The sequence below is a fragment of the Pteropus alecto genome, unplaced genomic scaffold, assembly GCF_000325575.1.
Source record: "Pteropus alecto unplaced genomic scaffold, ASM32557v1 scaffold40, whole genome shotgun sequence".
Taxonomy (NCBI): Eukaryota; Metazoa; Chordata; class Mammalia; order Chiroptera; family Pteropodidae; genus Pteropus; species Pteropus alecto.
The window spans coordinates 8,980,740-8,995,640 of record NW_006431919.1 but is presented as its reverse complement, the minus strand read 5'-3'; the positions used below and the strand labels follow the sequence as shown (position 1 = coordinate 8,995,640).

Genomic DNA, 14,901 nt, shown 5'->3' with positions numbered 1-14,901 from the left:
GTCACCCACGATCTCCGAGGTCTGGCGATAGTTGGGGAAGTCAACCTCCTCCTTCCCACCCTCCATCTGCACCGTAGCCTGGAGGAGAAGCATAACACTGAGGCTGAGCTGGCAAAGGCCCCCAAAAGCAGGCCAGCCCCTCAGAGATGAAGGGCCTGCCCGCTGTCCCAGCAATCCCCCACGAGGAATTAATTTGCTTCATAGCTATACGATTACACAGACCCAAAGATATAGATCACCTGCACGGGTCACTCAGCCTCGCTGTGCCTCAGTTTTCTCATCCCTAAGTGGGGGTAGTAACCGTACCTACTTCATAGAGTTATTGTGAGGATTAAGTGATTTAATATGACATATGTAGGTTGCTTAGAACAGTGCTAGGTATGTGGCGTGCCCTCCTTGTTAACTATGGGATTAGTTAAGATCATTATTAGGATGATGATGATATCGTCTAAGGTGTTGATTGTAGCATTGGTTTTAATTGTAAACAAGCTAAGTATCTGACCTAGATTAATTCAGGTAAATAACCTGACTATCCATAAGAGAGTGTTAAATACATGATAGAATTTCCATACTATAGGCTACTGTGCAGCCATTAAAAGGAATAAGACGAATCAATATATGCTGACACAGAAAGACATTGTGAGAGATTGTTAAATTTTTTAAATAGCATAATAGGAATATTATGACTACTGATTCTCCACCTTGGCAGCCTGAGGAGCAGAGTTCTCATGGTCATGGCTGGGGGATCCAGAGGGGGCCCAGAATGGGTGTAAGACCAGAGGGACTAGTCTGGGTAGGATGGGGACAAACAGCCGCTTTTCACTTTTTTTGCTACGTAAGATTGCAGTTTCGAACCCAGATGAGTCTGATTCCAGGGCCTGGGCTGTTCATCTCTAGGCTACACTGGGAGGCAGCATAAAAAAAGTGATTATGCTCTCCGAAGCCCCCCGCCCCCATGTGATCAGCCAAGCTGCTTAATCCCATGGCTCAGCCCGACCCCCATCTGTAAACCGGGGTAGTAACTGTAGCGATCTCATAGGATTAACTGTGTTAACATGTGTGAAGTGTTCAGCAAGTGCCTGGCATATACTAAGTGCTCAGCAAATAATTTTTATTATCATTATAGTTTTATTATTGATGATAGCATTAAAACCCAGGAATGGTTAAATTGCCAAGTAACTTAAGCTCTTCATTCTGGAGGCTAGACTAGAGAGACACCTCAGGTTGGGAAGTGGCCCCAGGGGACATGTTTCAGACCCAGAAGTTGGCCAGAGGCCTGGGGAAGGAGGGAAGAGTGGCCAGTGGCCTCTCACCTTGAACTTCTTGCCCCTCTATGGTCACCATGTCACAATCTTTGCCAATGGTGAACTTGTTGGTCATGGAGTGGCTCCCAGGGTAGTGCTGGGATGAGGTGAAGTTCTGCCCATCCTCTGTGACAATCTCGAAGTTGCGACCCTTTTCAATCATGTCACTGGGAAGCCCTGGGCCCAGGGACAAGCAGAAAGGCCACATAAGAGCTACTTATAACCTGTGGCTTTGGGAAAGAGCTTAGCTCTGCTGCAGCAGGCTAGCCTGACTCTTACGAGCACAAACCCAGTTCTATCATGAGCCATCCAGCTTGGGAAAGTACCTCTCTAAGCCTCAGTGTTTTCATCCACAAGATAGGAATAATAAGGCCCATTTCACAGGGCTGTTGCCAGGATTAAAGTTCCTGCCATATAGTTGACACTCAATAAATCATAGCTGCTCTTTTTGATAGTAACAACATAAATATAACAGGAACTTGCCAAGCTCACGAAGTTCAAGCATGAATGGGACCTTCAGGACTGTCTTCGGAAGCTCACATTTCCCAGATTAGGAAATGAAAACCCAGAGCAGGAAAGGGGACTCCCAGCATCTCAGTGGAGGTTCCCAGCAGACGCAAGTCTAGAACCGAGGCTGGCTCGCTTCTGATTCCACACTAGACTGTTGCAGGTGAGGCCAAGTGGCTGACTTCAGGGCCACTCCCAGTAACTGACTCAGAAGGGCTCTTGCCTCCCTAAAGCCCCAGGGCCTCCCAGTGTAGCCTAGAGATGAACAGCCCAGGCCCTGGAATCAGACTCATCTGGGTTTGAAACTGCAATCTTATGTTCTGGGGGCCTCTCTGCCACCAGAATGTGGGGCACTGGTCCCTTGGGGCTGTCTTCTGACTCTCGACAGTCTCACGGCCTCAGAATTAGAGATTCACCAAGCTTCCTGCAGGATTGTCAAGCCCACTCTCTCCCTGGTGCCTCACCACCGATGTTGCAAAGCCTGTGGTAGATGAGCAAGGGCTTTGATCTCTCTGCCCAAAGAGCCTAGCACAGTAAGAGGTCTTTGTTTGTTCAATGAGTGAACTGATCGTCTATCAAACCTAGTCTCTATGCTAACCCCTTAGTCACCTCTTACAAAGCAGGATGTGGTGACAGCACCCATCTTCTCATCATAAGGTCCTGGGTTCTGATAACGTCTGCCACTGATTTACAGTGTGAGCTTGGATAAGTCACACTGAGACACCGCCATCAGGAACATTGGGTTGGCCGTTGCATATAGCAGGTGTTCAATAAATATTCGAATGAATAAATCAATCAAGTCTCTACTTCACTAATTTCTAGCTGTGTGACCTTGGACTAGTAGCTCAACTTCTCTGGGCTTCAAGTTTTCTATCAGTAAAGTGGAGATACTAAAATTCTCTAAGTGTTTTAAAGTCAGAGTCTTATGGTTCTTATTGGCCTGAGAGCTTGGGACAGAGTAGTTGCTCAACAAAAGAGGGAGTGAATGAAAGACTATATGGGGTCCTGTCCTGCTTTACTCCAGGAATTCGGGTTCCTGGCCCAGAGCTGGCTGTTGCAGACCAATCCAGGGAAGGTGTACTCAGGACCCCACTCACCAAGATGCTTCATGAATTCATCATAATTCTTCTCACTCTCAATCTCATACTTTCTGCTGAAGGCCATGCTGCCAGGAGACCTGGAGGCCAGGGATAAGGGAGATGAGGAAGAAGGTTCATGGAACTGAGTGATCTGGTGCCCCAGCTTATAAACCCTCCCGGATGACTGAGGCTCAGCCCCTAAGTCACCCCACTTCTCCCTCCTGCCCCTGAAGAGGAAATGCTTGCTGTTTTATGACGTGGGCAGGACCTGGAGGGGCAGAGCCGTAAGGTTATTCACCTGGGGACATGCTGGCAGCAATCCCATTGCCATTCCCAGCAAGGTCAGAGCCAGCACTACCTCAGGGTGTATGTAGAGTATCATCTGCTCTGCTCACCCCTCCCTCCATCCATGTCCTACTCTCTAGCCATGCTCATCATCCCTTATGTACTCTTTCAATCCCTCATTCATTGACCAACGTGCATCGAGCACCCTCTGCATATGGGGCCAGCACTGAGGAAACACTGAACGAGACATACACCCTTCCCAAGAGAGCTTCCTGTCTAGTCCAGAGACAAAACACACATACCTGAAGAAAACACGTGCAAGCAGAATGTGTGGCCTGGGACATGGGGAAGGAGTGATGGTGTCCAGCTGGCTGGTACTTCCTTGTGTAGGAGATGGCATTCGAAACAGGCAGGTCCTGAAGGAACAATAGGATTTGGACGTTGAGACAAGCAGTAAGGTTGGAGCAGGCTGAGAACATGGACAACATACTAGGATAAGGGAACAGTGTGATAAAGGTGAGAACGGCCAGGGTAAAAGGAAACAATAGTTTGGCTGCAGCAAAGAGAACTTGGTAGATACAAGAAGGGTCCAGATAATGCAGCAGAGTAAAGCAGCAGCCCACAAACCCAGCAAGCCGACTTGGAGGAGGAGGTGCCAGGGTGCATGAAGACTCTCTATGTGCCAGCCATGGTCTAGGAGCTCAATGAATTTTACTTTGTTCAAGTCTCACAGCTGAGAAGGCTGGGAGTTCAGACTCCTGACTTCCGGTTCCTGTTCTGTCTTCTGACACCACTTCACGCTTGGGGACTCCATCTCCTTGGTGATGATTCCTGCCCTGTCTATCTCGTGGGACTGTCCTCTGGATCCAGCAAATTGACAATGCAAAATATGAAACACTCTACAAAGGCTCTCATCATTATTATTAAGAAAACTTTTGCAAGTCTGTCTTCTTTCCCAGAGACGGCTCTCCATGAATCCCAATCTTTTGTGCCCAAAGCAGAACTCACCACAATGGCTAACTCCCAGACCTGGGACTCAGTGGTTCAAAACTGATGAAACCAACTTTGCCACATTTTGCCAGTCTTCAATATCCAATCTTAGCATTTTTTACACCAGCTAAGGTTTATTTTTTTAAAAACCATACATACACATATTAACCCACCCCAACACACCCATCATCATCATCATCGATTTTCTGATGCTAAATTATATTAAAATTTTGTAATTCAGAGTCACTGACGGTCCTGGCAGAGATAGTTTGGTATCTATCCTAGACTTTACAAGGCATACATACAGTTTCCAATATAAATGGGGTTATATTGTTCTGTAACCTCTTTTTTATGTAATGATACAGTTACATATCTATCATTACAAAAAATATATCATGTCCTTCTTAATAGCTCTAGAGTATTGTATGCTTCGTAATTTATACAATTATTATTGGATCTTTAGGTTGTTTCCAATCTTTTTTCTATTACAAATAACTCTAAGATAAATATTCGTGTTCACACCTCTTGGTGCGTATGTCAGATTATTTACTAAGAAGATTATTTGCTAAGGATGATACACGATTCCTGGAACAAAGAGTTTTTGCATATAAAATGTTTATATCTGTTACTCTACTGCCTTTATGAAAAGCTATAGCAGTTTACACTCCCATCTAGAGAATATGAGGATTTTCCCTCCTTGATAATGATGATGAAAAAATAGTGACGATAATAGCTAACCTTTATTATTTATTATGCATTGGGCATGATGCTGAGTGTTTTACATGGATTATCTCATTTTATATTCAAAACAACTCTATGAAGTAGGTACAATTATTGTCCCCATTTTGCCAAGGATGAAACAGAAGCTCAGAGAAGTTAAGTAACTTGCCCAAAGTCACAGAGCCCCTTTGTATATAGTTCATATTTACGACCAAAACAACTTTCAACATCATTTAAGGACATTTCCAAAATCCTCCATAACCCCATTACCCTAACACTGTAATTTTTATTTTTTTTCTATGCTCTTTTTCTCTTTTTCACTCTTCTCTCTGTCCTTCTCTCTCATCCTTGCTTTCTCACTGACTCTAATAGAGCAGATATATAATAGCCAGAATCACCATGGAAATGCAATCATACATTCTACCTTTCTTTGCTCATCATTAGTTTGTAAACACAGTCTCATGTTTCTAAAACGCTGCCATTTTTATGGTTAGAAATGGCTACATAACATTTGCTGTTGGACTCTTAGGGGGATCCCGGCTCACCCCATTAAATGCCAGGCCACAGTGAGCTTCTTTATAGCAGAAGATTTTTTAAAAAGCATTTCCTTGAGCTAAAGCCCCAGGATGGGATTACAAAGTTATGGGACCTGGAACATTCTTAGAGCTCTTAACATGTTTTGCCAAGTTAGGGCTTAATTGGTTTATGCTCAGCTTGCCTGGGTGCTCAATTTTTCAAGACGCAGAGTTTAAAACATCTTTAGTACTTTTCCCCAAACTTTCTGCCCCCTCAACATCACAAATTGTGCCATCTTGAGAACCTATTTTTCTTTTTTTAACAACCTGTATGGAGGAAAGGGCTTTTAATTTTCTGATTATAAAAGTCATAAATGTTCATAGCAGAAAATTTGGGGGGAGACAAAACACTAATAAACTGAAAGCTACTTAGGGTGTCGTTTTTCACTTGTAAAATTAATATATACTCAATGTTTAAAAAGACAAAAGCTCAAAACTAGGTAAAGGTGAAAGCCTCACTTTCCACTACCTCTCATTTTCCAAAGCCAGCTGCTGATAAATTCTGTACGTAACTTTCTAGATGTTTCCCACATGCATACAAACGTATTTGTGCTTATACTTTTTTTCTGTTCTTTTTAACAAAGATCCCGTTTTGTTTTGCTTTTTCTCCCCAATTAGTATTATATCATAGACATTAATGGATCTTATTTCTTCATGGAAACTGAAAACTATCCCATTCATTACTAAAGGGGACTTTCCAAATGGAGAACCCGCTAATAGAATATATTACATCACCCTAGTCTCGGCACGGGAAAACAATAGAGCATTTGCCATTTTTCTGTGAATCTTGGAGGAAAACAATTTAACAGCAATAATTGGAATGAATGTTAATTAGATATAAGGTGACAACTGGGAAGCAATAGGGGCTTAGTACATGGGGTACAGTCTCCTAAAATCCCATGGGGTCTCTAGTCTTGGAGGAAGTGTGCAGTTTGTTGAATCCCACCTTCATGCCTTGGCATGCCTGAAATGTCTGCTCACCTTTCATCTCTCTTTCCAAATTCAAATTATTTCTCCAGCTCTTCCAAAGAGCCTTCTCTGATTACTGCAACCTATAGATTGTCACCTATAGGAATCAGACTACTATGTACATTCTGCTTGTAATGGCTCAGGGGAAACCTGGGCTTTAGAGTCACATGTATTAGCCTCACATATTAGCTCTGAGACTTCAGACACATAACCTAGATTCATTCAACAAACGTTACTGGAGCACCTACTATGTATTAGACTCTGGAACTGTCAAGTAACTGTCTTCAGGTCTTGTGGAAGAGTCAGTATAGTAAACAGGCAATGACAACATGGTGTGACACTGGGATATTGTGGGAGAAGGGACATCATGCTGACCACCTCCTAAGGATCAGGAAAAGCTGATTTGAGAGGAATTGACAAATAAGCCAAAGCCTTAATTTAATCGTTATTAAGTGGGAATAAAAATACCTTTCTTCCAAAGTTTTAATGAGATTAAATGAGAGTATATAAATAAGGTGCTTAGCAGAGGATCTACTATTTCGTAGATGCTCAATGAGTGATAGTTATTCCTACTCACTGGCAATTTGTCCAGCCTATCTGCCTATCGTTTTGAATTACTACTTATTATAGCACTAATTTAACTCTTCACAAAGTGTGTCTTTTATCTCCCAATTAGATTGTAATCCCTTCAAGGAGAGAGGCTGCATTTCATACTTCCATATGCATATGAACCCAGGCACTGGGACACTGCTGATTCCGTTTTATTTGTTCAGATCAGTCTGGAATAGGCTGTGAGACTGTGTTCTTCAAAGTGTGGTCTTCATCATACACTGCTGAGGGTGCAGGAGGGAAGGGCTTATAAAAAAAACAAAAACAGAAATCCCTGGGCCCTGACCCCCAAAAGTGCTGATTCGGTAGGTCTGAATAGGATCTTGGTATCTGCATTTGACAAGTTCCCCAGGGGTTGTGATGCACAGTTATGATGAGAAACTCCAGGCCGGGAGACGTGAGCGAGAGCTGGCAGGATCGACCAGATGGCCTCTCCAGGCCCCCATTCAATTCCCTTTTCCATCGACTTTGTTTTGCGCAGCCAGAACTGTTTTCTCCTTAGTAGCTTCTCATCCAGGTCAGTGTCAATGGCAGATGGGAGTGGTGGAAGCATGGAAAGGACAACAATGGCACCAGAACACCTGAGTCTGCACACATAGACTTCACCGGAGTCTATGTGTGCATCTGCCCCCTCCCTCCCTTTTACCCATGCCATGCCTCTCTCTCTCTTCAGCTGTTTGTTCAGGCATTCATGGAGAGCCTTTCAAGAGGGGTAAATGAACTCAAAGTGCCTTGTATCACAGTTCAGTTTTATGGGGCAATTGACCCCATAGAGCAACCCTCCTGGAGATAAAGAAGAGCCCCAAGGTTAATCCCCTTGAGCCCTAACTTCCCACCTGAACTCTGGCTCCTGCCTCCAATCAGTTGCTGTGATTCTGACAGTAACTAGTGAAGCGGGTGGGACATGCAGGTGCCCGAGTCCAGGATCGGAGGAGAAGCCTTGGGTATCCTCCTGCCCTCCTAGCCTGGGCAGTTTTCTGGGCCCTGCATGAAGTAAGTGATCGGTCAGTGTTATCGATGTCTTGATCAAGCTCGCCTCTTCTTTCTTCAACCAAGAATCTGAAATTCTAATTGGCGCTGATCCTAGAATGTCAAGGCTAATTGGGACCTCTGAGGGCAATTTACCGCATGATCATTCTCCTCGTTCTGTTAGGGGCTAAGAAATTCAGCTTTCTCTTGGAAAGTCCAGTCAGCAGTTTGTTTATCCACAGTTAGAAATTAGAGTTAGAAATTAGATGAGACAGGGACTCTGAGGCCAGGCTGTTTGGATTTGAATTACAGCTGTGACACTTGCTGGCTGTATGAACTTAGGCGAGTTATTTATATTCCTTTGTTTATTTTCTGAGCTGAAAAATGGGGATAATCATTGTGCCTACCTCAAAGGTCATTATGAGTATTAAATGAGTTAACTTTTGTAAATCATTTCTTTTCAGAGCCTGGCACATAGTATATAAGAATGCGTTAAGTAAATGTTGCTGGGCCAGGCCAGCTGGGCAGCTTCAGCACTGCTGTGTCTGGTCACCAGCTTTGCTGTGACATTGTCTCCATCATCGCTAAGTGTCAGATGCCCCAGAGTTCAGTCTTCATTTTTGTCTTTTCTGAGTGCTCACTCCCCTAGTGATCTCATCCAGTCCATGGCTTTAAATATCATCTATAAGCTGATGACGGTCCGTTTTTTCCCTCCGTTTCAGACCTCCCCTCTGAACTGATATCCAACTGCCTGCCTAACAGTTCCACTTCATGTCTTATGCCATCTCAAGCTTAACATGTCCAAAACGCCTGTTCTTCCAAAGCCTGCTTCTCCATCTCAGTTGATAGGGAATGCTAGGAGCCAACATCTCTTACGTATCTGCAATGTGCTAAATGCTGTATGTGAATTAACACCCGATTCTCCTAGCCAGTCCGTTATGCAGGTCCTGATATTATCCCCACGGTGTAAATGAAAAAGAAAAAAAAGAAAAAAAGCAGGCTCAGAAAGGTCAGTTAGTTGGCAAGTAGAGGAGGCAGTTTAGCTTCAGACCCTGCACTCGTCTTCTCTAACTAAATGCAGCAGTTGGGTTTGGATGCAGCCTCAGAACCAACCAGGATCTTGGAGACCGTTATTGCTCTCAAGGTACTTAGCAAGTGCCAGACACTGTGCAAAGTGCTCAACACACGGCATCTCATTTAATCCAAGCAAGAAACTTCTAAGAGAGCTGTTATTATCTCTATTTACAGAAAAGAAAGGTTAGGTGACTCGTCCAAGGTCACACAGCTTGTCATCGATGAAGCCTGGATTTGCATTCACTTCTCCCTGACCCGAGGTGGAGCTCGCCACCACTATGAATACTGCTGGCTCGCTGATGAAAAGCAGAATGCCAGTTTCTGGCTCTCCTGCCAGCGTTATCACCCATGCATTCGTTAATTCATTCTTTCAATACACGTTTGCTGAGCACCAGGCTATGTGTTAGGAGATGGAGATACACAGTAGAAAACAGTCCCCGCCCCACTAAATGACGCTCCTAGCTCACAGCTCATCCCCTGGGCCCAGTTCATCTCTCACTCTTAGCCTCACTTCCTGTGCTTTGCAGCTCACTTGCATCACTCCCTCTGCCAGGACCCTCCATGTTCTTTGGCCACCTGGCTTCCCTGGTCCCATCTCAGGACAAAAAAACTTGTCTTTTCACCTCCCATCTGCAGGACTGCTGACCACAAGCAGAGGACAAGGCACAATAGTGGGTGATGCCTCTACAAATTCATGGTCCTCCTTTAGCCAGGTTTGAACCGGCTCTGTCATCCTCCCCTCACCATTGGGTGGTTCCGAGCCCCATTCCTTGTACCAACTAGTTTTAGCAAGTCTCTTACATCACTCCCACCACCTGAGTGCCCACCCCAGCCCCATTCATCACTGTAATGGCCATATAGTAATTCACTACGTAAGAATATCACGACTATTTATTAACCAGTTACCTATTGTTGGAAACGCCACAATGTGGAGAAAACAAAAGCAAAAGCATTATTCAAGACCATTTAGTAACATGAATAGTATTATTTGAGATGAGTGGTACGGGGCTGAAGTTCCTGGTTCATAAATCAGTGGAGAATGGCGACCTCAGAGACAGTGCCCAGAGATGAGGGGATGTCCTTAGCTACTGGTCTGCAGGGCACCCTCCCCGCTGCGGACCGTCTTTTGCCCAACAAGGAAAACCCTTGTTTTCTGCTTCTGCTCTGTCTCTGCCTGTTTCACTCCCGAATTTTGAGCTGATGGAATGTCTGACTGTTGTAGACAAAGCCCTTTGGGTTGCAAGTAAAGAAACCCACTTGAGCTAGCTTAGGCAGGCCAAAAGGGGGAACTTATTAGGTTACACAGTGCATAATTGCTAGTATTTGACCTTCTTGACCTATGAAAATAATTTTATATGATTCAATCTAATGTTTGTCAAACAAGCTCAAAAAAAGTCTGGAGGCTTTAGCTAGAAGTTAATGACAAAGTTTTTTTTTCAAGGATCTTAGAGTTTGCAACTTTGAACATAGGCAAAAAGCCAGAAGTGTTCTGAAGAAGAAAGAAAAATTAAGCGTTTTTATAGTGCGTTGTTGAGAATAATCAGTCCTGCCTTCTTAGCCCTAGTATTGGTCCAGAATGGTTATCAGTCTGATGCCAGGTGGTCTAGAGGAGGGCGCCAGCGGGGTTGGCCACATTCGGTGGTCTGGATAATACATGTTAGGTGGCCTGGATACATGGGTTGTTCAGGGAGTAATCAGGATTATTTGGAGGTCTGGTGCATGTCCAGACTTCCTATCCCAAAACATCTTGTTTATCCATTTGATTCAGGCATTGACACACTGGAAAGTTCAAAAAGTTTATGTTCCCAGGCTAGTTAGAACAAGACTAGTCTTTCCTCATACCTCAACCTTCATAATGTTAATAATTTAAGCAGCCAGGTTAAAGTGACTTCATTTTACATATTTCCTATTTTCACTCTTTGCTCATATTTTAAGGGTGCAGGGGCAACTCAGGGAACCCAAAGGGGTAGAACAGAGGGCTTCATAAGGAACTAGAGGAACCAGTTTCTCTCCCTCTCTCTTTCTCCCCATGTGCAGCTTCTCTGTTTGTCTACTTGATTCTCCACAGACCCGCTTCCTCTGCTGTCCACGTGTACCTAAACAGCAGGACTTTCAGAGCAACCCGCAGAAGCTAAGTCAGGTGAGGGACAACCTGTTTGGTCTGTCATGAGTCAGGTATCCACCCCTGCCTGGTCCAATAGGCTGTGGCCAGGGAGGCAGAGCTCTTCATTGCAAGCAGTGGAAACTGATTTGAGCAGAAGAGAAATTTACTGTAAAGATATCAATTAGGTCACAGAATTTTCAGTCTTGGAAAGCAAGCAGGGATGAGAGTGAACAAGCAGATAGAACCACAGCCACAGTCACATCACAGAAATGGTTTTGTGATGATCCCATTGCTAGTACCACCAAAAGCTGGACTGAGCAGTGTGCACCCCTTGTCGACGTTGGCACTGCACACTGGCACTGCAGCCACCATTCCCCTGGCATTGGACATGGCCCCCAAACCACCAGAATGGATTCACTTGTCCCTGCTACTTTGCATCACAAGCTGCAGAAGAAATGTCCTAGTGGGAATGTCTGACTGGTTGAGCTCAAATCATGGTAGGCACCTCATCGCTGCAGGGTGATGGGAACATGGGTATCTGGTCTTTTCAGCTTTGTACTGAGAGGTGAACTCCACCTTCCACCATGCAGTGGGGAATTCGCTAAACAGACAGGGGTCCAGATGCTCTGCCCCACCAATGGGATCATGAGGTCCTATTTCAGCCTTCAGGGCCAGCTGCTCTGGGTGGAGAGGGACAGTTTTTGAAGAGGGTCTGTGGGATGGGGAGATGCTCAAAAGGCATCCACGACAGTGACCTCTCCCTGAGTTCACATGCTGTGCCCTCCATGATGCCTTTTCCCCTGATCTAGCCCACTGAGGTCTGACTCTCTTCTACTTAGAACCTGCATAGGGCGCACAGGATTAAATTGTTACCATTGCTTTTCTGAGATGTAACTAACTAGAAGGTAGAAAGTCTGCCTTATGCTTCTGTGTGACCTGCACAGCAGCTGACCCAGGGTGAGCCTGTAGTAGGTACTTTATAGGTACTTGTCAGTTGGTTCAGGAATTAGTCAAAGCTCTTCCAGATGTAACGGACACTGATTCTTAGTGATAAGCTAAAAAAAAAAAAGGCGGGGGGTGGGTGAGTAGAGGCTAGCTCCTACTAGAATAAAAAAACTAAACCACCAGACTTTAAGACAGCACATAGCACCAGGGAGCAGAAGGAGGGACTCTTCTTTACCCTTAGGGTACTGCCATTCCATGAATCACCTTCAACCATCCTCCATCCTAATAGCACTCTCCTCAAGACTCAAATTCCCAGCTTGGCCAATTACTGGCTGAATCACTTGGACAGGTCATAACTCCTGTGCTTGGGATTCCTTGTTGGCAGAATGGGACTTACAATTAAACCTTCCTCCTGGGGACATGGGAAGATTAGATAACTCAATACATGAAGGTACTTAGAAAGGGGCCTGGCACCTAGCACATACTTAATAAATGTTAGCTAATTAAAAAGTACCGGGAGAGAAAATCCAATTGGCCTATAGCTAGGGACCTGTATCCACTCTCGGGTGTAGGCAGAGGGTCTTGAATGACAGTCCCGCAAAGACCCTTGTGCAGCAAGGGGAGGAGTAGTTCTTCGAGGAACGTGGAAGGAACATAGGAGTGTTCTTACAGGGGAAGGAAAAATGCACGCCTGTAAGGCAGGCAAGAACTGTAAACCTTCTCTATGATTCCTCAGCTCCCTAGGACTGGACAGGAAGATTGCCTACCCCATGTCTACTGGGATAACCTGGCTGGGGCCACAACCAGGAAGGAGGAGGAGGAGTTTGCTCCAACAACATCCAAGCAACCTCACCTCCAAACTTACAACCAAAGCAGCCCCTGACCCTCGAAAATTATTGCTTCAGGCCAAAGTCAGTTGCCAAAAGGTCTTCATCCAGTTCCCTGTGCAATTATTCATCCCCCATTCTCCTGCCGTTGGCTAACTGTGATTAATTCCTGTGGCAGCCACAGGAATCACTCCTAATGAATTTCTAATGAACTCATTTGGTGTTAATGCAGTATGTAATTCCGCAGGACACTCATTATAATTTAGCCTTATTAAGTCCCTAGTTATTGGGAACTACTATTGCTCTAAGCTCATAAGTAGGAGCAAAGTAATTATTCTGAGCAGGCAGTTAAATTACGGGAAGGGTCAGACATTCAGGGAGGGCCAGGAAGTGGCAGCTCCTATTTTTCTCTTCTTGAGGTGTACGGAAGGGAACCGGCTGGGCAGGTCTGTGAGCCGAGGTGGGAGTGCCTTCCTGACTTTGCAGTCTGTCAGGTCAGAGCTGTGCAGTCTGCAGCCCACGCGGTGGGGTTTTAAAGGCCCCTCCAAAGGTGGCCCTGCCCCCAAATGGTCTATTCCACTTGCCTACTGCTTGGGTCTGAATTCCTACCACAGGGAGGAATTCTTTCACATTGGAGGCACCTTTGCAGGTTGAAAGGTGACCTATACCACACCTCAGAGTGCACAGAGCAATCACAGATAGGTTATCTCATCTGATCATCCCAGCGTTCCAATCATTGTCATTACACCTCTTCGACAAATAAGGAGATTGAGGTTCACAGAGGTGAAGTGACTTGCCCAAGGTCACTGGGTACCAAAACTGGGGACAGAATCCCTATTTCCCAACCTCCAGGTGAGCTCTCTCCAGCTCACCTGTCATTTACTGTCTGGTATGCTTTTCATGCACACATGACCCATACTTTCACCTAGATGAGACCTCCACTGAGGTTGGAGCTGTTTTAATGATTTTCTTTACCTGTTTGACTGGCCTTGTTTCAGAGGATGGGCCTCAAAGCTCCCTTGGTAAGGGCAGAGCCGGTCTCCAAGAGACACCTGGAAGATTCCGTTACACACAAGTTGATTTCACAACTCCTTTTTCGACTTCTCTCTGAAAGCTTCTCCTTATTCCCATTATCTTACAAATAACTTTATACTTTTGGCCAAAATGTAGATTAAACTTTTTTTTTTTTAATTTGAAGTAATTTAACCTGGTGATAAAAGTAACATGTTCTTTCTGCATAAAATTGAGAAAAAGGCAGAAAATTCTAAAGTATATAGAGATCATCTATAATCTTATCACTTGGATGTAACTATTGTTTAATAGCTGGTGTATATATCCTTCCAGACCTTATTATATGCATGTATAAATATATATATAAACATTTTATTCAAAATAGGATTATACCATATGTGCTATTTCGGAAATCGCTTTTTATTAAACTTAGAAACATGAAATTGCCGAAAAATAAATCTACACTGTCAAATGATAAATACAGGCAAATTTAACAAGAATATCTTTGGCAACTCCTCTGGGTCACGGGAAAAAGGGTTATTTAGTAAATAAAGCCCAAATAACCACATACACAAGCCAGAAAGGAATTTTGCTTATTGCTACCTTCTATCCCAAAACATCTTGTTTATCAATTTGATTCAGAAGTTTTGCATAAGACCAGTGGATAGAAGATGAAGGCCAAATGAGAAGTCACGTGGCACTGAGGGTCAGGATGAGTGGACGGGGCCACAGGAAGTGTAGAGGTAAGCCCAGGGGCCCGATGTGGCCCTTGACCACCTCCTCAGCCTCATTTTCGGTCTTAACCGTCACTTTGCTGCAACCTCATTATCGGTGGATTCCCCCACACTCACTAAGCTATTTTGCACCTCCTCGCCTGAAGGGATGTGCATATATACACAAGGAGATGTGAACATGTGTGCAAGTGTGAGTGTC

General features: G+C 44.5%; 1 protein-coding gene across 1 annotated transcript in view; it reads right to left on the bottom strand.

Annotated features, from left to right (window-relative positions):
* FABP6 (fatty acid binding protein 6) overlaps positions 1-8,750 on the bottom strand; it is a 10,053-nt gene extending 1,303 nt beyond the window's left edge. Inside the window, exons 1-5 of the mRNA XM_025042993.1 lie at positions 8,705-8,750; positions 7,868-7,874; positions 2,909-2,988; positions 1,321-1,481; positions 1-78 (exon numbers count right to left, since the gene is read on the bottom strand). The exon at positions 1-78 is cut by the window's left edge and continues 1 nt beyond it. Of these exons, the coding sequence (XP_024898761.1) occupies positions 1-78; positions 1,321-1,481; positions 2,909-2,975 (306 nt within the window). The 5' untranslated portion in view covers positions 2,976-2,988; positions 7,868-7,874; positions 8,705-8,750. The remainder of the gene's footprint in view (positions 79-1,320; positions 1,482-2,908; positions 2,989-7,867; positions 7,875-8,704) is intronic.
* Between the last annotated feature and the right edge of the window lie 6,151 nt (positions 8,751-14,901).